We start from the raw sequence: 26,167 nt of genomic DNA, 5'->3' as shown, positions 1-26,167 counted from the left end.
TGGAATACATCTCTCTTCACCTCCACCTCTTGAAATCCCTAGCCCCCTACAAGAAGCACTTGGCTTAAATTTCAGTCATTTTTCAGTCATATCTTAACCTTTGTGACCCCATTTGGGGTTTCCTTGGCAAAGGTACCGATATGATCTTACAAACGAGGAAACTGAGGCAAACAGTGTTAAATGACTACCCCATACATAAGTGCCTGAGGTCAAATTTGAACTCAGGACTCAGTTTAAATACTACCTTCAAAACAGCAGCATTTCTTCATTCCCTTACATATTATTATATCCCTCCAATGCTACAGATATCACTTTGTATTTATTTTATATATCTTATTTTATATTTATTTATACATTTATTTTTTATTTACTTATGTGTAAACTTATTATTTCTTATTCCCCATTGCTGTCCCATAAATCCACCATAGTGAGCCCACCTAATAATCTGGGAACTTTTGATTTCCATCTGTTAACCTCAAGTGGATACCTGTGGAGAGGTCACATAGGCTTTTCTTTGGTTATCCCGTACTTTCTCTATAAGAACAGCATACCGTTTTTTTACATCATAAATGTCTTCTCATTATATTCTTCTAATAATTATATATTATGAAATAATGCTCATAATTTTCAACATTGACACATATGGCCTGTTTGAATCTGAACAAGTCACTTTACCAAGTGCTCAGTGCCCAAGACAACGCTAAGATGATAAGTTACAGAATAGTGGTAGATCTTCATTAGTTCCTTCATTTCACTGGGAAACTTGCTGCCATCTCTTTTTTTTTTTTTTTTAGTGAGGCAATTGGGGTCAAGTGACTTGCCCAGGGTCACACAACTAGTAAGTGTTAAGTGTCTGAGGCCAGATTTGAACTCAGGTACTCCTGACTCCAGGGCTGATGCTCTATCCACGGCGCCACCTAGCTGCCCCGCTGCCATCTCTTTTACTGACATCACAGACCTGTAACAATAATAGTGCATATATACTATATACTTTTCAAAAAGTTCTTGTATCACTGTGAGGTCAGTAGAACAAGTATTATTATGATTTCCATTTTACAGATAGTAAACCTGAAGTTCATATGTGATGGCTTTGCTAAGTCTAACCCATAAAGGATCAAAGATAGAACTTAAATAAACCCAGGGCTCTTGTTTCTATTTAATACATTATAAGAAAATAAATAAAATAGAAATGAATGAAAGGAGAAGACAAAAAAAAAGGATACGCAAATTCTCTAATAGTTGAAGCAGTCTGAAGATTTCTGTATGTCCCTCCTGGATGTCCCTTTTTGTCAAGTTCCTTCCCTAATATGCCAGCCCAAAGATGTTGACATTCAGAAGAAATGTTTCTTATTGAAACTTTTCTTGGAACTGAGGCTTTTCTATTCTGTATTAAGAACAACCACACATTCAGGTCTTTACAGAGAAAGTATCTCTAATAATTTAATTTTGAAAACCTTAATTGATGTTAGCTGCCTCTTTGCCATTTCCATGACTAGATGATCATCATAATTCCAAAATATTTGTTGAGTTAAGGACAGGTGAGCAGAAGGGATTTGTATCTATTACTGGTATGGTTTTATATGCATTAAAATCATATTACTTGAGAACACACTAAACTGGAATTTATGATGATTCATAGATGAACCTCTGAAATTTACCTTTGCAATATGAATAAAGAGTTTGCCATGCAAATTAATAGTGTGAAAAAATTTCTGGGAAAATGTTTGAACTACTTAAGGAAATAAACTCTTCAAATCATCCTAAGTACTTCAGAAGCACTCATTTACATGTAAACAATCGATATGCTAATTATAAATCATACAGTTCCCTCTCCTCACACTTCATTAGCCTAATTCTAGTGGTGGGAGGTGAACAATGACCATTAAAGGCCAAAATAAGATGGATCCCAGAATGGGCACTAGAAAGGAGAAAATGGGACTCTAAGCCAAGCAGGAAATGATTGTCTCTAATGGAAATTAACATAAGCACAGAGACCAGCTGGATACTATGGGAATAACATAAACATTAGACTTTCTAAGAAGGAAAGGAGGAAGAAAAAGGTATGTTAAAACAAAGTAGATATGGTAAATAGAAGATGCCTAGGTCCTCATTGAATCTAATAGCAATTGCTCTCATTTGCATAGCATCATAAGGCTTAGGAAGATTTCCCTTATAACCCAGTAAGGTAGCACTTGGATTATGGGGGCAGCTAGGTAGTGCAGTGGATAAAGCACCTGCCCTGGATTCAGGAGGGACCTGAATTCAAATCCGATCCCAGACACTTGACACTTACTAGCTGTGTGACCCTGGGCAAGTCACTTAACCCTCATTGCCCTGCCCCCAAAAAAAATAAAATAAAAAAGAATCATTGTACCAGTTTTAGGAATGGGGAAACTGAGCTTCAGAGAACACTTACGTGGCTTATGGGTAGTCATACAACTAATAAATATCCAAACCAAAATTGAGACTCTGGTTTTCTCATTTATTATACATCCAACAATCTTTTCATTATAATAATACTCAAAAAATAAAAAGTGATGTAGAAAGAGAATGTTATGATATTATCTCCAGCATCAGATTGTACAAAAGTTGCCCTAACAAGTTGATTGGTGTAAATATTTGATTTCTAGTTAAGAAGAGAGAGAAGGGTGGGGGGGGGCAGACAAAGAGATAGAAAAAGGGAGGGAGGGAAGAGGGGGATGAGTTAATAAATAAGAAGAGGGAGAGGAGGAGAGAGAATGAATGACATTTGGGGTACTCTAGTTTGGTACAATTATCCCTTAAGATTGTCCAATTTCCTTAACTCTGATTCAGTAGATTCACCAAGTAATCTTACCTTATTTTATTCTGTAAGATGGTTCCCTTTCTGAGAAGAGAGAACATTGACATAGCTTAGAAAAGCTATTACTAGAAAGTAGAACTTAAAGCTATATTTCTCATTTAAAGAAATACATGAATTGGCCTTCTTGTACAAATTATTCTGATTGAAGTTTGGTTAGCAGGGGACCAATGGTTCTCAAGAAACAAAAACTCTGTAGGGTTGAGAAATCAGATGTTAGACGGATCATTATAAGCAACTGCTTAGGTCCAGGTACTACCCCAGTATAGTTTCATTATGCAAGTTACTCCATTTGTCTGAAAGTAATAAAACCTGCACATATTTTGTAAATCAATCAGAAAGTATCTGCCCTGTCAGACACTCTTCTAAACATTGAAGTTATGAAGACAAAAGTAGCAGAGTTCCTGCTATCAAAGAATTGACATTTGAACAGAGATTTGACAAGAGCATATATAATTGTATACAGAATATTGAAACAAGGAGTACAAGGTAGTTTTGGGAAAGAGGACATGAACAGCTTAGGGAGAGAGGCAGAGATCAGGAAAAAGCTACATGTGGTATTGAACTGGGTCTCATTGATAATCATGGATTTCAAGAGGTAGAGATAAGGAAGAAGAGCCTACAAAACATCCCCTTGTCTTCCCCATCCTGAAAACCCCCTTACCTGATCCTGTCATCCCTAGCTAGTGCTAGCTAGTATCTCTCCTGCCTTCTGTAGCTAAATCCCTCCTTCTTTTTTTTTTTTCCAGGGGTGGGGCGGGGGTGAGGCAATTGGGGATAAGTGACTTGCCCAGGGTCACACATCCAGTAAGTGTTAAGTGTCTGAGGTTGAATTTGAACTCAGGTCCTCCTGACTCCAGGGCTAGTGCTCTATCCGCTGCGCCATCTAGTTGCCCCTGTAGGTACTTCCAATTTCATTCCACTTACATGCTCTTAACTCCTTACAGTCTGTCTTCTGACCTATTCATTCCACCAAAACTGCTCTCTCCAGAGTTATTAATGACCTCTTACTTGCCAAATCCAATGCTCTTTTCTTAGTCCTCATTGTCTTTGATCTCTCTAGCTTTTGACACTGTTGACCACTATGCTCCTCAGTTGATACTCTCTTGTCTCTCAATGTTCGGACACTACTATCTCCTGGTTTTCCTCCTACATCTATCTCCTTTTTTTCTTTTTCTTTTTTTGGCGAGGCAATGAGAGTTAACTGAGTTGCCCAGGGTCACAGAGCTAGTAAGTGAGTGTCAAGTGTCTGAGGTCAGATTTGAACTCAGGTCTTCCTGAATCCAAGGCCAGTGCTTTATCCCCCTGTGCCACCTAGCTGCCCATATCTGTCTGAGTCATACCCTCTAAATGTGAGTGTTCCTCAAAGGTTTTGTCCTGAGCCCTCTTCTCCCTATATACTGTTTCATTTAGTGATCTCATCAGCTCCCATGGATTTAATTACCATCTCTATGCTGATGATTCTCAAATCCACTTTTCCTGCCCCAGTCTCTCTGCTGACCTCCCATGTCACATCTACAACTGCCTTTCAGACATCTAAAACTGGAAGTCTGTAGACATCATAAACTTAAAATGTCTAAAATATAACTTATTATCCTTCTGCCTAAACCCTCCACCTCTCCTACCTTCCCTATTACTGTGGAGGGCAATACCATGCTGCCAGTACCTCAGGCTCACATCCTAGGAGTCAGCCTGGATTCCTCACTATCTCTCATCCTCCATATCCAAGCTATTTCCAAGTCTTCTTAATTTCACCTTTATAACATCTCTCTCATATATCCCCTTCCTTCCTTTGACACAACCTCCACTCTGGTAGAGGCCCTCCTCCCCTCATGCCTGGACTTTTGCCATAGCTGCTGCTAGCTTCAAATCTCAAGTCTCTCCTCACTCCAATCCATCATGTGTGTCACCCCCTCCACTATAAACTCCAGTGACTTGTTATTGCTTCCAGGAGCAAATACAAAATGCTGTGTTTAGAATTTGATGTCCTTCATTACCCATCCCCCTCCTACTCTCCTAGTCTTCTCATACTTTACTTTCCACCATGTATTTTCCATTCCAATGACACTGGCCTCCTGACTGTTCTTTGAACAGGACACTCCATCTCTCAGCATTCTGTCTGGCTGTCCCCCACGCCTGGAACATTCTCGCTCCTCTGCTCTGACTACTGACCACCCTGGCCTCCTTTAAGTTCCAACTAAAATCCCATCTTCTATAGGAAGCCTTCTCCCATCCCTTTTAATTCCAATGATTTCTCTTTTAAATATTTCCTATTGGGGCATCTAGGTGGCACAGTGGATAAAGCACCAGCCCTGGATTCAGGAGGACCTAAGTCCAAATCCAGCCTCAATCACTTGACACATTACTAGCTGTGTGACCCTGGGCAAGTCACTTAACCCTCATTGCCTCGGGAAAAAAAAATATTTCCTATTTATCCTGTACATAACTTGCTTTGCATTTTGTCTCCCACATTAGATTATATGCTCCATGATGGCAGGGGTGGGCTTTTGACTTTTCTTATAATCCCAGTGCTCACTACAGTACCTGGCACATAGAAGGCACTTACAAATATTGAGTGAGTGAGTGAGTGATTGAAATTGTATGAAAGCTATAGAAAGAGGAGATATTGCATCTTATATACAGAATAGTAAATAGGCCAGTGGGAGGAAAGGAGAAAGAAGTCTGGATAGATAGGAAGAGACCAGGTTGTAAAAAACTGTAAATACCAGAAAAATGTATATTTTAATCTTAAGGTAAGAGGAACTCAGTGGAGTTTTGAATTAAGGTGGGATGAGGGGTGGGGGGACAATCAGATCTGTGTTTTAGGAAAATGACTTCAACAGTTGGGTGAAGGATAGCTGGAAGTGGAGAGAGATAAGGTACAGAGACCAAGGAGGAGACTATTACAATAGAACAGGAGAAAGGTGATGAGACCCGGAACTATAGTAGAGGTTAGTTGAGTTGGGAAAGATGTCATGGAGATAGAAATGATAAGATCTGACAGTGGATTGGATATATAGGGAAAATAAGAGTAAAGAGTTATGGGTGACATTGAGTTTGAAACCTGAGTGATTAGAAGAATGATCATGCCTTCAATAGTTGACATCTATGTGTGTGTGTCTGTCTATCTATCTATCTATCTATCTATCTATCTATCTATCTATCTATCTATCTATCTATCTATCTATCTAATATCTCTTTCTTTCTATCTATGCATCCATCCATCTATCCATCATCTATCTATCTTTCTGTCTATCATCTATCTACAGACACACACATATATATGTGTATGTGTGTATGTATATATGTGTGTGTATATATATATATATATATGTGTGTGTGTGTGTGTATACATATGTATATATAAATGGATTTGGAGGAAAAATAATGAGTTCTGTTTTGGACAGAATGAGTTTGTGATGCCTGTGGGCCCTAATTCAGAATTTCCAAACTGAGCCTTCCTTTGTGTATTTGAATTAATGATGTTTTATAGCACTTAATTTTGAGTTTAAGTTCAGTGCCTATGTACAAGCTTATTATTGTTGTTGTTTTCCTGTGTTTTTGCCTTAGGTCCAGAAGGACTCGGCTTCACTGTGGTTACCAGGGATTCCTCAATACATGGTCCTGGTCCGATTTTTGTGAAAAATATTTTACCAAAAGGAGCAGCAGTGAAAGATGGTCGCCTGCAATCAGGGGACAGAATTTTGGAGGTTAGAACTTGGAATACTCTCCTCAATGAAATCTTCTCTTTTGGCTTTGAAAATATTTTCCAGTAGTATAAATCCTAAGATAAAATTTGAAAAAAAAAAAAAAAGAATGAGGAGATACTGGCCCCGGCTTCTTTCTAGTAAGAGTAATCTAGGACTGAATTATATCCCCTTAGTCTGATCTGTGATGGAAGTGATACCCTTGAGCATAAACCAGCATCACCTGGGCTAGACTGGAAATGGAATGGCGCTGGAGATTGTAGACAAAACTGCTGGATACTGCCAAACTTTTTCCTAGTCACTTTTGATTTGTCATTTTGCCTTTTAAGAAAGAAAATCCCCCTCTTCTGAAAACTGGCCAGCTTTGGCAAATTAAAGGTTCTCCTGCAACCTTTTCTGTTATAACAGAGCAGATGACAGGATACACAACAATGCTGAGGCAGGAGCTAGATTAGCTTCTCCATTAGCAAATGATGGGCCACTCACTGGCTCTAAACCTGAAAAAGCTTTAATAGTGTCCGTTCAGTGAAGTTTTTTCATTCAGTTAAGCAAATGTTTGTTAAGCCTTTTCCACATTCAGAGCATTGTGTTAGGTGCTGAGGGTACAAAGGTAAAAAATTACCAATCCTTGCCCTCAAGGAACTCACAGCCTGGTAGATTATTAGTATAGAGACACGTACTGAGACTGCATCTCTTGTCATTGCTCATCAAGAAGAAAGCTTCCTGCCCCGAGAACTGGTAATATTCATACTCTAGTCTGCTGACATGAAAAGTATAGAACTGGGGCAGCTAGGTGGCGTAGTGGATAGAGCACTGGCCCTGGATTCAGGAGGACCTGAGTTCAAATCCAGCCTCAGACATTTAACACTTACTAGCTGTGTGACCCTGGGCAAGTCACTTAACCCCAATTGCCTCACCAAAAAAAAAAAAAAAGAAGAAGAAGAAGAAAAGTGAATAAAAGATGTCAAAACAATGAGAGATTGGGGAGATAAGGATGGCCTCCACTTAAGAGAAGCAATTAGGATTTTATGGAAACAAAACCATCTATTTAGGGTACCCACCAGCCGGAATGTAGAACAAAATCATTCTAGAGATGGGTGACAATTCCTTTTTAGTATTATAGTAGTCACAGCTGCTCATTGCCATAATTGCATAAGAAGCATTTGAAATCTGCTTCCTACTTGTTGGAAGACCATACTTTGGTCATATGATACTTTGATTTGTTTTCTATAATGACGTATCTCATAACTCTACACAGAGATTGTAAGCATTTTCCAAAATCTCTTTCTAACTGATTGATTTTTTTATTTGTCTTTCCTTGCAAGCCCAACATATCTCAGTGTTTTCTTACTTTTTCTTAAAGATTATCTAGAAGTGAGGGGTGGGGGATGGTACCTATTGAAAAGGGTTTCTTTTCCTAGGTCTGTGAATTTGTTATACAAAAATTATAATTTTACTTCAGTAAAATTGATTTCCTTTGTAATCTCACATGTTTCATTTCATGCTTTTAAACACATTATTCTGAAAAAGGGTCCTTAAGGCTTCATCACACCTCCAGTGAGGACCATAACACAGATAAAGGTTAAGTACCCCTGATTCAGGAGGTGGCAGGTGTTTTAATAGCTGCTCTTCATTTAACTGCATTCATTCATCAGGTGAATGGCAGAGACATTACTGGTCGGACTCAGGAAGAACTTGTAGCCATGCTGAGGAGCACCAAACAAGGAGAGACTGCATCTCTTGTCATTGCTCGTCAAGAAGAAAGCTTCCTGCCCCGAGAACTGGTAATATTCATACTCTAGTCTGCTGACATGAAAAGATCTGAAAGGCTTTACTGAATTCCCACTGATTGAGAAATAAAGAAAATATCAAGTGGTTTTCCATCATGACAATTTGGAGACAAAGTCAGTGGTGAAGGACACTAGTCATAGGGGTTTGTCTCCGAACGTATCAATGCGATTTATCAGACTTAAAAATAAAAGAACCCTGCTTATTAAAGTTTCAGATAATAGAAATGTGGGAGAGTTAGATAATAATAAATTGGATGACATCAAAGATTTAACTGGACTAGAGCAATGGGTGAAAACCAACAACCCTCAGTGTAACAAGACTAAAGGTAAAATCCTATCTTAAGGTTTAAATAATCAATTGCATAAGTACAGGGGTAGTTTTGGAAGTAGTTTATGGAAAGACCTAAAGCTTTAGCTTACCACAAACTCATTTTGAGCAAATAGTATGAGAGACAAGTGTTAAGAATTAAAGCAGACTTAAGTTGCATAAGCAAAAGTGTGGCCTATCAAGGGAGATAGAAAATTCTCTCTTCTGACTCTACACTGGCCAGATACTCACTGAATTTTATGAGGATGCTTGGTAAATTAGAGGATGTCTAGATGAACACTGGCATGATAATGAGGTAGGTTTCTGGAAATTGTCTTATGATAAAATTGGAAATATGCAGTCCATAAAAAAGAAGACTAGGAGATTTGATAATTGATGTTTTGTCAGATGTAAGAGGAAAGAGACCTAATTTTCATTGTTCCAGATGCCAGAACTAGGACAGATGGGTAGAATTTATAGGTAGCCAGATTTTGACCCAATCTCAGAAAACTTTCTAACTAATAGACCTTTCAACAATGGTATGCTACCTACAACTAAAAAATGGTCAAACTGGGACTGCATGTCCATTTAACAAATGTATTTTAGAAAGGATGAGAGGGAGAAATTACTTGTAAGATTCCTTCTAACATGATGATTCTATGATTAATACATACATACATATATTTATATATAATGTGTGTGTATCAAAGGTATGTATATAAACATATATATGATACATATGTATATCATTTTGCCCATTATTGAATGGAATTTTATTTCTTTCTCAGAAGTGACATAGTCATAGCTTACCAAGGAATGTGTAAAATTAATTATGCAAATATGAGACTAAGTAAAAATGATATTTTCTATCCTTTTTTTCTAGTTTTCCATAAAATATTGAGGATGGGCAGTATATATATATAATAATATATATATATATATAATTTATAATATAGTATAATTTTACTCCAAAGCAAATATATTTGATTCCTAGCCATGCAGAAAAGCAATAACTATCCAACCATATTTTGTGATGAATATTCTTTGTAACCATAACAAAGTCAAGGACTTCGATTTTTGCAAACATTTGATACTGTAAACCCAGAATCCTTGCTTGTGGAAATATGAAATGTTGTTATTTTTCTAGCTAGAATATCTTTTCTAAGTGCTAATGTATGAGAACCATAATAGCACTTTAAATAGAGGTCATGTTTGGCATGCCTCTGAGTGGAAAATACACTTTGTTGTGGTAGACATGCACAGTTTTATTTGAAAGAGTGTAATAATGAATAGGGTGCTATGTGATACATCTTTGTGCTTCCTTTAGAAAGAAAAAAAAGGTATCACTTTGGTCTCTTCTTCCTTATCATGATTGATGTGCACACTTGACTTTCCAATGAGAGTCTGGCAGGATAAAGGAAAGACAACACTTCCTCTTTTTGTCTTCTCCTATCTCTTTTGAAGAAAACAAATTGTGTTTATTGTTTTCCTGCTCTGAGGTACTGACCTCAGTTTTTGTAAAGCAGTTTTATTTGGGTTTGGGGCTGTCATTAGTAGCTTTGCTTTTAGTGCCACATTCTCATCTGCAGTCCACATGTTGCATATTTTAAGTATTCTTCAATTCCTTATTACTAACTTCTTGTAAAAGCTTAACTTTTGTGACCAAGGGAGTGTGCTGTCAGCAGGCATACAGGAAGTTCCAGCGTAGGTCTGTGTCTCTGATGTGACCCTTCCATCATAACCCAGCCGTTAGCCTCCATTTCCTGAACATTTTCCTGACTCGGGACCTAACTGAAGTATGCTGAGCTAGTACATTTCCTGCTTTGATATTCCCATCTTACCGACTCAACCAATCAGTTGAGGACCACACGAAATGTTTAACTGGCCGTATTTCCATTAGAGGAAGATTGCTTGGCAAAACACCTAAGATGAATTAAAAGGTTAACTGTTCCCAAATAACCCTTTTACCTAAAGTGACTTGCCCTGAATCTAAAGATCCTTTCATCTTCATGTACTCTGGCTGACTGATTTGTGGTGGCTCATGCTCAGAGAGAGCATTTGGGTACTGGGTAACGGGAGAAGAGTGCCCATAATAGAATTGTAAGGTGGAACTGATGTGTCTGGTTTCTCCACTTGAAGGGAAAACCTCTCTACTACTTCATCAGTGGTCTGGTGGAGTCTAGTCTGCAAAAGATGTGTCTAGCTCTTTCTTTCTTTGATACCTGTAATTTTTTTTCACTCCTCTCTGATGGGACAAATCAATCTTTCTCCTTCCTCCTCCTTTCGCTCTACCCCCTTTTATAGTTCCTTGATTTCTTCCCTTCCTTTATTTTTATTTTTCAAAGCGTATTTCTTTTTCAATTTAAGGGCTTAAATATGTGAAATTTTTGAAATATTTAAAGAGGGAAAATGGATTTCTCATATTATTGAGGTAGGTGTATGTGTGCACACATTCGTGCATGAATGTTTCTGTGTGGCTGTTGCTTCCTCTTAGTGGGTAGAGAGGGTCCTCTGTCATTCTTTTGTTAACCCCTCTTTGCTAATGTTTCATTTTCTAACCTGCTGTCTCATTTAAAATTATCCTAAAAATCACAGCAACCCCTGGTGGGTAAAACGAGCCGTAAAATTTTCAAATGTATTTATAATTTCTCCCTGCCATGCTTGCCTGCTATTAAATTCTGGCCTCTGCAAGACGGATTAACTATATTTCAAGTGAGCAAGTTGCTCCCGCCTGGCGTGATGGAGATCCAAGAGGTGCCATATTTGTCATGCTGATTTGACCTTCACTTAGGAAGATTGCTTTTGCTTTGAAAGAAAGATGCACAGGTGGTGGCTTCCTTAACAAGGAGAGTGCTTTGTGAATTCAGATACAGCTGCTATGCTTTTTTGGAGTGGGGGGGGGGCTGCCCCCACAAATCTTAGGTAGCTCCAAGAGCCTTCTTGTTTTTACCCATTCTGTTTGTGGTTAATAGAAGAGTTCTGGCAGATATTGTGGATGCCAAAACCTTTTAAAGTCATAAATCATGGAAGAATTAGGCATGGGAATTTAGAGGACCATCTTTATCTAATATATTATTTTATTCCTCCTGGTTATTAAATTCAACTAGTCATTGACCTCTGAGTCATAGTTACACAGGGGAACTGAAGATGGAGATGTGGAATATTTTCTGCTTGGTGGTGAATAAGAGAAAATAAGGGAGAGTTTTGGAAGCATTTCCTCCAGTTAGAAGAAAGGACCAAGGATACAAGTTAAAACCAAAATAATAAATTTTATTTGAGTCAATGAACTTTCAACATTCTCATTGCCACCTTTTCTTAGTCTATTAAAGTCATCTCAAATATGACAGACGTTGTGACTCGGGAGAAATTCTCAGCCTCTGGGAAGAGTTAAGTACATTCTGTTTATTAATGTTAAGTACATTATGTCTATATTAGGAGCAACATTTCTGCTCCTTTCCCCCAAAGCAAAGCAAAAGACATATATAAACAAAAGTATTCATAGGTCACTCTGGACAAGTCACTTAACCTCCGTGTACCTCAGGCAACCCCCCAAGTCATAGACAAGTTGCAGTCTGCACCAGTGGAGGAAGTTTTTCAAGATGAAGAAATTGCAGATGCTTCGAGTACCTTACATTTTTACTTTCCAGCTCTCCTCCCATGTTTGTTAGACCTCTTGCTAAATGATGCCCAGCACAGGGCATTGTATATAGTAGGCCCTTGATAATTTTCTATTCCCTAATCCCTTGGGCCTCCCAGGTTCCATTAGACTAGCCATTAAGGGAGAGCCTCTAACATTGTCCTTTCCCTTCCTCTGACCCTGACCGTGTAAACCTCATGGGAGTAGGAGGTATGTGGGAAAAGTGATGCGGCCACTCCCACAATCAGGATAAGTGAGTTATCTCCAATTACAATCCTTCTAGTGAGATAGAGGACCACCATGCTTTCCCATATCCCATGCCACTGTATCTTTTTTTAAAATAAAAAAACATTTTTATTTATAATTTTGCATTCCAATTTTTATCCTCTTTCCCTCCCTCCCTCCTTCCTGAGGTGGCAAACAATCTGATATGGCTTATACATGTATGATTATGTAAAACATTACCATATTTGTAATTTTGTACAAGAAAACTTGATTAGAAGAAAAAATTAAAGTGAAAAATAGCATGCTTTAATCCATTCCATCAGTATCAATTCTTTCTTTGGAGGTGGATAGTATGTTTCATCAATAGTCCTTTGGGATTGTCTTGGATCATTGTATTGTTATGAATAGTCAAGTCATTCACAGTTCTTCATTGAACAATATTGCTGTCTCTGTGTACAATGTTCTCTTGTTTTTCCTCACTTCACAATGCATCAGTTCATATGTCTTTCCAGGCCTTTCCGAAGTCATCCTGCTTGTCGTTTCTTATAGCACAATAATATTCCATCACCATCATATACCAGTTTGTTTAGCCATTCCCCAAATGATGGGCATTCCTTTGATTTCCAATTCTTAGCCACCACAGAAAGAGCTGCTATGAATATTTTTGTACAAATAGATGTTTTTCTCTTTTGGGGGATGTCTTTTGGATATAAACCTAGCAGCCTGCCACTGTATCTTAAGGTGTTTTAGGCCTTGCCATATTCTCTGTGAATACACCCCCTACACTCCAGGGCACTGCCATCTGACCTACCAATATGCTCTACAGATCCGTGGATCCTGATGGCCTCACTGATGCTTTCAAGACTTTCCATTGGCCATCTAGTTGAGCTGTCTTATATGTGTTGTCTCTCTCCATTAGCGTGTGAGTTCTTTGAGAGCTACAGTTCTCTTTTTTCCTTAATTTTCCTCCTCATCTTTTAGCACAGTGATTGGCACATAACACTTAGAAAGGTGTGTATGTGTGTATGTGTGTGTGTGTGTGTGAGCTGGGGGGAGGGAGGGAGGGAGGGAAGGAGGGAAGTCAAGGGTGAGGGAGAGGGAGAGGGAGGTGGGATGTGAGAGTTCTTTAAAAAGAAGCTTAGACTTTAATAGTGAAGAGGAAGAACTGAGATGCAGTGATTGCTTTGATGCTGTAGGGTCCCTCCGCATTGCTCATGCCCAACATGGACCCTTAGAAGGCAGAATGTGGCATAGATTGTCCTGGGTATAAGAACGAGGGTACTCATCTGGAGTCACCTCAGTATTAGTATGGCAACGGCAGGGAGAAAACATGCAAGGAGTTGGATTCAGCACCTTACAAAAAGCCGCTTTTTGTAGTCCTTTTTGTTTTGTTTTTGTTTATTTGTTTTGCGGGGCAATGAGGATTAAGTGCCTTGCCCAGGGTCACACAGCTAGTAAGTGTCACGTGTGTGAGGTCAGATTTGAACTCAGGTCTTCCTGAATCCAGGGCCGGTGCTTTATCCACTGTAAAAGCTAGCTGCTCCTCATTGTATTGTTGAGATATTGTTGCATATGGATCTGGCCATGTCATATCATCTCCTTACACCACCATATTGCCTCCATGATCATAAAAAGAGCAGCAAATTTAGAGTGCATAGACTTGGTTTTGAATCCCCCTTTGCTATTTGGAAGCTGTGTGGTATTAGTTAAGAAATTTTATCTCTCTGGGCCTCAGAAGAATGAAGTGATTGGACCCCACTGATCTCTAAAGTTCTTTCTAGCTCTGTGATTTTTTTACTACATGGCTCCCCATGAGGAGGTAGGTCTCTGATAACAATTTCTCCTGATCAGGGAAGTTCAAGATGGCGGCGATGTGTGTATAATGCATCAACTTAAAGAACATTAGGGTAAACACTGTGAAAACATTTAGACAGGCAAGTCAAATAGTGTCTATATACTAATGATAACAATAGCATGTTTAAAAATTGCAAAGCATTTCCCAGATTTAACTCTCTGGGTTCAATAGTACATGTTATTTTCCCCAGTCGCCTGATGGGCAACTTGAGGATGAGAGACCTTAAGCAAGATCCCTGGTCACATAGCTAGTAAGTGGTACAGCCAAGATTTGAACCTAGGCCTAAGTCCCTCTCTTTCTCCTAAATCTCTTGGCCTCTTATAAGACAATTAATGTAAAATGGATAGGAAATGCACTATCTGCATCTAAATATTTTTAGATTGAAGACATTGAAAATTTTCAAATCCTGGCACCAGTAACTTGGTAGCATAGAAATGATGCTGTAAAAATGTCAGGTTTATTAGACAAGGCATAGGCACCCTGGGTGGCATAACTATTCCAACTCCAGTTGAATTCAGTCAAAGTTTAAGACTAAATTTTTGAATGACTGTTTTGTTTTCCAGTGTGCACTTTAACTTTGATGTGGAAAATATTCTGTGAAAATTTCAGGCACAATTGAGTTGTGCCTCTTTTGGCCAATTGCCCCCTTTTTTGGCAAGGGGCCAATGCCGAACACAATCGAGTTACACAACTCAATTACACCTGATTTATTTAGGCAAACTCAATTGTACTTGACTTTTTCAAGGCACAACTCAATTGTGCTTTGAAATTTCCACACTCAATTTGATTGTGCTCAAAATTTGCCATATGCAGGCCTGTAGCTTGTAGATTTGCACACATGCCAAAGGGAGGCTCTGAAGATTTGGCTGGAGGTATTTGTATTGTGGTCCTCCCCTTCTGCCTCCTCAAATACCCCTTGGCTCTCTTTTTCCTTTCCCACTTCCATGGGATAAATGTTCCTTGAATAATAATTCTTGAAGGAATAAATATAAAGTGACTTCCTTAAAATACTTACCTTTAAATGGGCCATCTTTGCAGTACTCCCTACATCCAATATTGACTAGGTAAAGAATTTCAAAGCAAGTAGGAAACATCTCATTCTTAGGTATGAGATACCTATGGGTGCTAGTAGCTACCTATTTCTTTTTGAAAAGTGTGGAAAAATAAGACAAAGAGAGGATAAATCATTTACTAAATATTAGATTGGGTTTTTTTCCCACTGCCAAATGAATATATTGAGAAACTTAACCTTTTAGCTCATTGTCTTAATCATTAAGACCTTCATTTAAGTTGACTTATTCATTCAAAGCATTTATGAAATGCTTCCTATATAGCTTCCTTCCTGGCCCCTTGCCCAATTCTGAACTTCACTACCATGTGGTCATTAAGATACTTTATCCTCCTTTTTCCCCTTTCATGCATTTTCTTCCTCCATTGGAATGGAAATTCTCTGAGAATAGGGACTATATTTCTTTTTGCTTGTGTTTGCATTCTCCATGCTTAGTCAAGTGCCTGGGTCTTGTCATTGTTTAATAAATGGTTCTGGACTAGACTTGGCTTGGCTTGACTTGATATATAGACACTGTTCTGTGCATTGATGAGAGTCCCTGCCCTCAAGGAGCTTACATTTCACCGAAGAGAAACAATATGTACAAAGAACATTGAATTTTAAATGCATACAAAGTAATTTCTGGGAGGACAATAGCAATTGGGGTAGCTAGGATCAGCTTCCAGTAGGAGGTCACACTTGAGCATGACTTGGAAGAAAACTAGGGATTCTGTGAGGAGAAGAGGAGGGAATATCCCTCAAGCATGGGGAACAGTCTGTCCAATAGCATGGAAACAGGAGTGAGGAACAGCAATATTATTTACTGGTAGACTGATTCTATATTCTAATATAAACTTTTGCCCTTGCTAGTTTTGTAACCTTACGGACTTTGGGAAATCTACAAAAAAATTCTGAGCTTAAGTCTCCATAAAATGAATATGCTAACATTTGCAATGCTTGCCTACCAGATCAAATGAAGTAATGTCTACAAAGTGTTTTCTGACCCTGAAACCCCTGAAGAAGAGTTACTTACTCATATCTGTGAAGGGCTTTGTAATAATGAAGAGCCCTTTGACTGGTGCTACTATTTTTTTTTTAATATGGAAATAAATCCATAATGTTAACTTACTGCTTCCCTCATTTGGAAATACTTATACTTGGAAGGATATAGCACTGCATTCAACACAACTAATTTTTACGTAACTCATACGTGTTCTGTTATAGCATTATTGAAAGAGTTGGAAGGGGTTCTTGCTATCTTACTTAATGATATAGATTCTAAGTGTAACTGTGTTAACTTTACTGGAATCCTCTGTAGTGTGGCAGTGACTCCAAGTTCTTAAAAGACCTTGCACAGAATTCAAGCTGTCCAATTCTACTGGAATGCTCATAGAACAAGGTCTGGCCTCACATAGGTTAAAGCAAGAAAGTGTGTGTGTGTGTGTGTGTGTGTGTGTGTGTGTGTGTGCGCGTGTGCACACACACGCGCGCACACATGTTTGTGAAATAGACCTGCTCTGGCAATCTGGTGAAGCCTATGGACATCTTCTGAGAATGTTTTAGTGCATGAAATAGAATACAAGGGATGACAGAGGCGACCAATTATATTAAAATATAGTTTAGTTATCAAACCTTAAAAAAAAGAAGTTCATGGACTCCCCGAAGTTTATCATAGGTGCCAGATTAAGAACCCCTGGACTTTTAGAGAGACCTACCATTAGAGGTGATGACATTTCTTGTCTCTTTAAAACAACGTAAAGAGCCTTTGGGCTGTTGGTTGGATGAGTACCTTCACCTGCAAAATCATGACAATTGCTTGACAAGGGTCAAGCATTGATAATGTCATAAATGCTTCTGATGATTGTAAGACTAGTTTTGATGGCAGTAGCTGGGGATTGTAAAGAGAAGTGGATTCTATTGTGATATTTTACAATACATGATATTTCAGGGAATTTGAGCCTAATCATGTTATCTTTATTTTTAAGATAATACCTTAGATTCATAAGATTAGACCCACCTTTATACCATAAAATCCAAACCTTGTTCATGGTCACTGCTTCCATTATTTGGGCTCCAAGTGTGCTAAGAAACAGAAGACTTTGTGAATTTATGTGTTTAAGCAGATCATAAAAGTAGCATCATGACCAATCACAGACTATATCCTCCTTATTATCCAGTTAGCCAAATGTTACCAGTAATTCATGCCAGCTGTTGACATGGAGCAGCTGGATAAGGAGTTGGTTACAAAACTCAAGGGATGACCTTGATTTGCTTAATTACCTCTAGACTACAGGCTGGCCTGTGATCAGTGCATTTGTAAAGGTGCATTTGGTGTAAGATAAGGAAATGTGTTCATTTTCTAAAGGATGTTTAAAGATTAGGAAAAATAACTGGCTTAACTGATTGTGGCTGGCTTTTCCAGCTGTTATCAAAGTAAATACAGCACATGGGAAGCTGCCACTATGGCCCATTTCATTTTGAAAATCTACTTAGAGGCTTGATCATGTTTCATCTGCCTGTTTTGCAGAAAAAAAAATGTGTGATCTTTATCATTAAAAGAAATCAGCTTGAAGATCGTTTCTTTTTTCCTTCAGGTTGATGAAATAAGGGTAGCCACTTAAATAGCAATCTGTTGCCACTTAACTCCTCCCATGCCGTGTCCCCATAGATTCTCTGGGCAATGGCTTTTAAATATGTTCTCGTTATTTTTAATGAGTGCATAGAGCATAAGATGCATAATGCAGATCTAGATGAGTGCCCTTTCACTGAACTTGTCACAAATAATAAAATGCAGAATGGGTTAAGAGGCGTTTTTCTCTAAGATTTGGCAATTATTTAACACAAGACACTAAAGTGCTACTACCATGGAATTCATTTTTAAATGCCCAGCTCTCAGTTATCAATTCTTGCTCTTGTCTTCATTTGCCTGGATCCCATGTGCAGTCTCAGATCTCTCTCCCCCATGTTATTACTATAAAAGGGGATCTTAACACACAGATGCTAAAAAAGAATTGAGATCATTTAATGTTGTGGCATTTTAATTTCCTTTAAATCTGTCCATGATGTCAGATTCTTCTATGATAGACACGTTCAATTATGTTTTCAATGCCACTTACTGAGTTATGTGAAGGACTTTTAGCACTTAGTCATTCCCCTTAATTAATTCCATGTATTTCTTAGTGGCATTGCAACTGGAAGAGGGCTGTTTACTAGATGGAAATGTGGCTCTAAGCTTCTTTCCCCCCTGTCTTCCTCAAAGTGTAGGTATCACCATGTATAAAATAGTTTTACTTATGAGAATTGTATACAAAGCTACTTGCATATATGACTTCTCATGCATCATTTGTCTTAAAATCAGAGATGTATTTTTATGTGAGCAAAGTATTTTGTACTAAAAAATAGCCAGCTAACAAAGAATTGGAAACTGAGTCAAAGAATTAGAAATCAAGGGGATGCCTGTCAATTGGGGAATAGCTGAACAAGTATATGAACATGGTATATGAATGTGATGGAATAGTGTTGTGCTGTAAGATATTATGAAGGGGATGGTTTCACAAAAACCTTTGAAGACTTGTATGGACTGATCCAAGTGATCAGAGTTTATACAATAACATCAATATTATAAAGATAATCAAATTTGGAAGATGATCAACACAATGACCAGAGATAATTCCAAAGGACTCATGATGAAGCAGGTCATCTGCCTCCAGATAAGGAACTGATAGACTCAGAAGAGAGATTGAAGTATATTTTTTTCCTTTCTTTTCTTGGACATGACTAAAGTGGAAATTTGTTTTCCATGAGTATACATATTTTAATGGGTTTTGTTTTTCTTGCTTTCTCAGTGGATAGACAACAGGGAAGAGACAGAGAGAACTCATCTGAAAATAAAGTTTTACTTTAAAAATAGAATAGCCAACCACCCTAGTCCGATTTATTAATTTAGGGAATATTGAATATCTGCATGGCTAAGGGTTCTACTACTTTCTAGATAAGCTTACAAATAAGAGTATAACCTGACCTAAATAGGAATTTATTTTTACCCTGACTCATTACATTTTTTTGAAAGCTCTAGCTGTTAGGGATATTTTCCTTATAGTAAACCTAAAGTTGGGCAAGTCAGCCAGTGGAGGGAGGGAGGGAGGGAGGGAGAGAGAGAGAAAGAGAGAGAGAGAGAGAGAGAGAGAGAGAGAGAGAGAGAGAGAGAGAGAGAGAGAGAGAAATAGAGAAATAGAAACAGAGACAGAGAGAGGTACAAGGTGACTCAAACCACTGCCATCACTTCAGTTATCACTTCCTCCCTCAGACCAGAATAGAAACAGCTCAGAACACTGACCCTTAGAACCCTAGGAATAAGAGCCCACCCCCCATCCCCTCCCCCAACAGCCCTGATTTATTTCTTGCCACCAATGGTCTTGGCATTGTCAAATGATTCAACATCAGAAATTGCTATGGGTATATCTTTGGGAATGGAAAGAAGGTGATCACCACCTGTTTTTTGCCATGGTATTGCGATAAAATAATGAAATTTGGCAGATGCCCAGGGATCCCACCTGAATGATCTAGTACTGTTTGGGAAACTGGCTAGGTACCTACTTGGGATGATTGGATATGGGCCACACCTGGCCTACCCTGAGTGATGTATGCTGCTGATGTCAGCAGGGGAACCACTCTCTGACATCCAGCTTGAAGGACCTCCCTTTTGGGGGAGGGAGAGTAAAAGTAGAAAAGGGAATGCTTGCTGAGGGGAGCTGATCTTTCCTGTTGTTGAGCTTCCGAGAGCAGACTGCAGAGGGGCTGCACACTGTTTCCTATTGAAACTATGGACCACCCCCCCCCCAGGTGATGAGTTCATAAAAACAAGTCCAGCTCTTTGAATTAGCTGAGCTGGAAGCAAGTTTGGGGATTGTGTCAGTCTTTGCTAGAGCCAGGGAGCTTATCCATTTTTTCCTTTCTCTATTTCTCTTGTCCTTGACTTAATTAATTTCACCTTTGATTTGTATTTTATTCCCATTAATAAAACCTGATTTGTTTGTGGAAACGAGGCTGTTAATCTTCTTTCTTATTGGCCTGAGAGAAATAACTAAAAAAAATGGCAGTTTGGAAGGGAGGAAACTTTGGACCTAGAGGTCCTTCATTATTTTCTGAACCCCAATATTATGCCACCCAGTTAACTCTCCCCATATTAAATTTGGCCCCTACAGTATCCTATGACCATAGGGCCTTTCTACACAATTTGTAGCTGAAACCTTCTATATATGTTGTTACCTCTAATTAGAATGTGGATTCCTTGAGAACAGGGACTATCTTGCTTTTCACTTTGTATCTCTTGCACTTAGTATAGTGCTTTACATGTAGTAAGTTTCAAAAATTTATTCATTCTTTTTTTTTAATGTTAAATAGCAAAAGGCCAATCTTTGAGGCACCTTCATGGAGACTTTCTGATTAGCTGAGATTGAACCAGAAAAAAACTATTTTTTGACTGTAGCTATTGAACCATTTCTAAATCCACCTAATTGTATTATCTAGTCCTCTTTTCTACATCATGTATGCAGGGGAAAGAGTGTTGACTCTAGAGTCAGAGGACCTGGATTCAAATTCTCCCATGTAATTACCACCTTTGTGATCTTGAGCAAGTCATACAACCTTGGTTTCTCCATGTGTTTCTGTATCTCTGATCTGACCTGTATCTGTGATCCTGTGAGATAATTTATCAGTTTCTAAAATCAAAGTAAACTATAGCTATAACAGTCCCCTGTAACTGTTAAGTAACCTTGTCACAAAAAAGAAAGAAAGTTAGTCTGGACTAATCTATACTTGATGGAGTGATGACGTAATCACTACTTGCTTTTCTAACTCCTCACTAATATCTTTAATGATCCATTCTTGATTATTCTGAGGAAGAAAGTCAAACTCACTGTCCTATATTTTGCAAACACTCTTCTCTTCCCTTTTTTTTTTTGAAAAGTAATGCATTTGCACTTATCTAGTTTTGTGGACCCCTCCTATTTTTTCAGTCACATCAGTGACAGTGGCCAAGCAATCATGTCTTCCATTTCTTTCAGTATCAAAGAATGTAGTTCACATGGATCAGATGTCTTATGTTTTTCAAGGACTATTAGATGAATGATTACTATCTACTTACCTACTTTGGGTATCAGCTCCCTGCTAGCCTTTTAAAAAAAATTTTATCATTTCTAAAATAAGAGTTATTCTCCCTGGGAGAGAAAACAGAAGCAAAACAATATTTGAGTAACTCTGCCTTCTCTTATTGTTAGCTATTATCCTATCTGCTCCCCAAACTGCCCTATCGTTTCTTTTATTCTCGTCTTTTCCTAAATATCACAAAAATAAAATAAAGCAAAAGCTCATTTATGCTTTTATTTTCTTTATAAACTTTAGTTTATTCTGAACTTTTGCACTCCTAATACTTGGGGGGGGGGGGCAATGAGGGTTAAGTGATTTGCCCAGGGTCACACAGCTAGTAAGTGTCAAGTGTATGAGGCTGGGTTTGAGCTCAGGTCCTCCTGAATCCAGAGCCAGTGCTTTATCCACTGTGCCATCTAGCTGCCCCCCACTCTAATACTCTTTACAGAACCAGGCCATAATTTCATTCATCCTCTGTTAGCTACACTTGCTTTCATGCTCTCTGTAATTGTTGTTGAGTCATTTTTAGTTATGTCCAACCCTTTATGACCCTATTTGGGGCTTTCTTAGCAAAGATACTGGAGCAGTTTATCATTTCTTTCTCTAGTTCATTTTTCAGATGAGGAACCAGAGACAAATAGTATAGATTGATTTGCCCAGGGTCATACAGCTAGTATCTGAGGCTAAACTTGAATTCATGAAGATGAGTCTTCCTGACTCCAGACCTGGTGCTCTAAGTACTGCACCACCTGACTGTCCCCTCCTCTCTACATATCTTTTAAAAATCTAAGTTAGGGGGGCAGCTAGATGGCACAGTGGATAAAGCACTGGTCCTGAATTCAGGAGGACCTGAGTTCAAATCCAGCCTCAGACACTTGACACTTACTAGCCGTGTGACCCTGGGCAAGTCACTTAACCGTCATTGCCCTAAAAAAAAAATCTAAGTTAGTTATTGAGTTTTCAATGCATCTGCATTGGTTATTTAGACAACTTCTGTTTTTCTTCCTCTCTGGAATTCTTTCCCTTTGTGTCTTTAGAATTTAATTCTTGGGAGTTTCCCATCCTTCCTTATCTAACTTACATTGTAGAAGTTTATTCTGCTGAATCTTCTTCCACTGAATCCCTTGAGGTCATTTTTCCAATATATATAGTACATATCAGATTATGCCCAACTTTGGGGTTCTGCTGTATCAAAGACTTTTGACAGAAATCATCATTTCTCATTTTCCCTCCATTTCCACCCCAATATTTTTGCCTCCCTATTAGTGAGAATCAGATCTATTATAGAATTCCCCTTTGTTGGTTTCTCTACCTTTTGTTGTTTTTAATTTTGGTTGTCTTTTGCTCTTATGTTATATTCATTTCTGAATATATTGCCTTTCTATCCCCGCTTCATTGATCCTCCTGTCATTACAAAGATTAAAAAAAAAAAACAGTACAGCAAAATCAGCTGACACGTTGCCTATGAAATACTCCATGCTTACAGTGTTGAATCTAGTTGTTATACTTATTTGAACTTCAGTTTCATTTCATTGTTCTTTCTGTCTACATTGTTATAGTCATTGTGTATGTTGTTTACCTAGTTCTGTTTATTTCACTCACTCTATAGCAGTTCATATGTCTTCCCATATTTTCTGAATTCTTCATATTCATCATTTCTTATGGTGCAATAATATTGTTATATTGATGTATCACAATTTGTTTAGCCATTCCCTGATCAGTGGGTTCCTTTTTTGTTAACAGTTCTTGACTACCACAAAAAGTTCTGCTATGAACATTTTGTTATAAATGGCTCTTTCCTCTACCTTTTAGGGGTTGAAATTATCACTAAGGTCAAAAGGTTATCAGCTGCTCTGCATTTGCCAGAGATCTTTCCAGAGGATATCTGGGTAATTGAAGTCTCCCCTCACTAGCATATATCATGACTTTTTGCCAGGCTTATGAACTGTTTCCAAAATTCCATCAGTTTTTTTTCTCCCTGCCTAACTGGTGCATAATATATTTAGATGACAAAATTTCTTATTTCCCCATTCATTGATCACTACCTTAGTGCTCTCTCCCATGCTTACCCCGACTGGTTCCTAAATTTCTTCATATAGATATACCTTTTTAATATAGTGGTTTTTTCCTGTTTCATGCGAGATACTCTGTATAGGAGCTGGGGATACAAGTACAAAGAATGAAACAAAATTCCTACACTTAAGGAACTTACATAATATTGGGAGATAAGTATACATAAGGTAAATAAGTATATACAAAATAAATACAAGCTAGATAAGGAGAAAGAATATAAGAGCAATTATTAATAAAGAAATGTTCCATCTGGAAGGCAGTATGCAAGTTGAGTTGCACAGAAAGTGATGTGAGTTGCTCCATGTAGAACAGAGGTATCAAATTCACTGTGCTAGAATATGGCCTGAAGCAGATTAAAATGTAATTGGTAATTTTTAACAAAATAAGTTAAAATACCATACAAAAATAATGTTGATTTGTGCTTTTCTAAGTCAGTAAGCAGCCTGCAGCAATACAATTCTATTTGAATCTTGATACAGAAGATAATGCTGTGGGTTGTTTCTTGAAGGAAGTGGAAGTGAGAAGAAATGGGGAATAGCCAGTGGAAACTGACGGAGATAGAGATGGAGTGCTCTTTGTGAAGAGCAGCAGGAAAGAGGCTAAAATGTCAGGATCACCGTGTAAGAAGGGTAGTAATCAATCCATAAGTCAACAAGTACATATTACATGCCTACTATGTGCCTGGAAATATGTTGAGTGCTGGGATCACCAGTACAGAGAATGAATCAATCCCCATTGGCACAGCATAATGAGTCTGGAAAGATGGGTTGGGACCAGGTTTTAACATAGTTTTAAAAGGGCTTTTAAAATAGAATCCTTTGCAAATAATCTCTCCTCCATAAAACTTCCAGGCATCTAGATTCTGTAGCCTTCTGTGAAAACAATCACATCAACATCTTCAAAGTAGATGTGTTGGACCCTTGGCATGTGCTTTTAGTATAATTCTTAACTTGATAATTTTATATGCAATGTAGACACAAAAGGCAATCAGACACAAACAAAAACTGTTGAGCAGATCAAGTTGGTGGATCTACATAACAGCAACTTTTCTTTCCCATATTATGACAGAATGTTACAACGTAGCACTGGAGTGAGCCTGGCCTTCTTTTGCATGATTGATTGCGATGGAATAAGCTGTGTGATCTGTCGTGGTAGTTAACTTAATAGCATGAAACCAATATCTGCATGTCCCCCAAATCCCCCCCCAAACAAAGACATCTAAGGTCTAGTGAGAAGGAAAGTGGTGGCAAAAACTATAAACAACCAAGCAGCTTACTTTCACACTGAGAGCCTTTCTGTCAGATAGCCATTCAGATTCTGCTCTTTAACCTGTAGGGTTTCTTGCAGAAAAGAATAGTGACAGCATGTAAATGTCTTACTTCCTTCACAGGCCTTTGAAAATAGAATGCTCCGGAGCCCAATGCCTCTTGCTTTCAGCTTTCAATAGCACTCAAGGGAGTTGGCATCTCTTATCAGAAGTGAGCAGCCAGGCAAGGGGCAGCCATCACATTGAGAGGCCATCATAGTGTATTGGTCAAGGGCACTAGGCAGGTAGTGAAAGGCCTCTTGCTGGGTTAAACAAATACTATTTCCTTCCTGGTTTCAGCAGGAGCTAATTTTTTTTTTAAGCTTCTCTTTTGGCACAAGAACAATAGAGATGCATAAGGCTGTTCTTCCAGTGAGGGAGATGTGCATTAGATTATCATAAATCCACGGATTAAAAAGTGCAGTGGTCAATGAGAACAGGCTTTTTTTGATGAAATAAAAGGTTTAATTGAAAGTACTGTCCCCAGGGAGGCAGAAGATTGAGCATTGTATTGAGTAGACATTAATTACCATGAGCCAGACAGTGGAAGAAATTAAAAGGAATATCATACCATCTTTTGAAACTATCCAAATCTGGTTTTCTTCCAGTGGTTGGGAGTTTTGTCCTGTTTGGGGGAAAGAGAAAAATGAGTTTTCCACATCCGCAGTATTCTTGAAAAGCTATGATGACAGGCCAGCCAGGTGAGGAATTTGCTACAGTGTTTGCTGCTGGTAAAGACTCGATCTTTTTCTAAGGAAGCTACAGATATGTAACTAGATGTGTTATTAAAATAAGTACCATCTAGTCATTAAAATCTTCATTTTTACCGTATAACTTGTTACCCAAGCACCTGACTGGGTTCAGAGAGGTTCATTACCTAGTTGCTTGGCTGAAGGGTGATGAAATTTTGACTTCATCAGCTCTCAAAGACCAAATGCTAAGACATGAGGAATCCTGACAATGGAGAGAGTGCCCAAGATTATCAAATCACAGATCCATGAAGTATTGTGTTCTTGAGGAATAAAATCATATTTAAATGAGATCATATATGTAAAACATTTTGCAGACACTAAAGCATTATAAAAATGTCAGCTATCATCATCATCATTATTATTATTACTGCCCAAAATCATTTTTTAAACTGCAAATCCTAGATTTTCCTACTCAAATAATGAGTCAGCTTGTTTGTTGGCTCTGTGTGTATGGTTTTTTTCCCCCTTCAGATAATAGAAA

The 26,167-nt window shown here is 38.2% G+C and overlaps 1 protein-coding gene across 1 annotated transcript in view; it reads left to right on the top strand.

The window, feature by feature from the left end:
* Positions 1-26,167, top strand: part of PARD3B (par-3 family cell polarity regulator beta) — a 1,353,776-nt gene that overhangs the window by 769,780 nt on the left and 557,829 nt on the right. Inside the window, exons 9-10 of the mRNA XM_043998182.1 lie at positions 6,410-6,549; positions 8,202-8,330. Coding sequence (XP_043854117.1) covers positions 6,410-6,549; positions 8,202-8,330 — 269 coding nt within the window. The remainder of the gene's footprint in view (positions 1-6,409; positions 6,550-8,201; positions 8,331-26,167) is intronic.

Source organism: Dromiciops gliroides, chromosome 3 (assembly GCF_019393635.1).
Source record: "Dromiciops gliroides isolate mDroGli1 chromosome 3, mDroGli1.pri, whole genome shotgun sequence".
Classification (NCBI taxonomy): Eukaryota; Metazoa; Chordata; class Mammalia; order Microbiotheria; family Microbiotheriidae; genus Dromiciops; species Dromiciops gliroides.
This window is presented reverse-complemented; position numbering and strand designations above follow the sequence as displayed.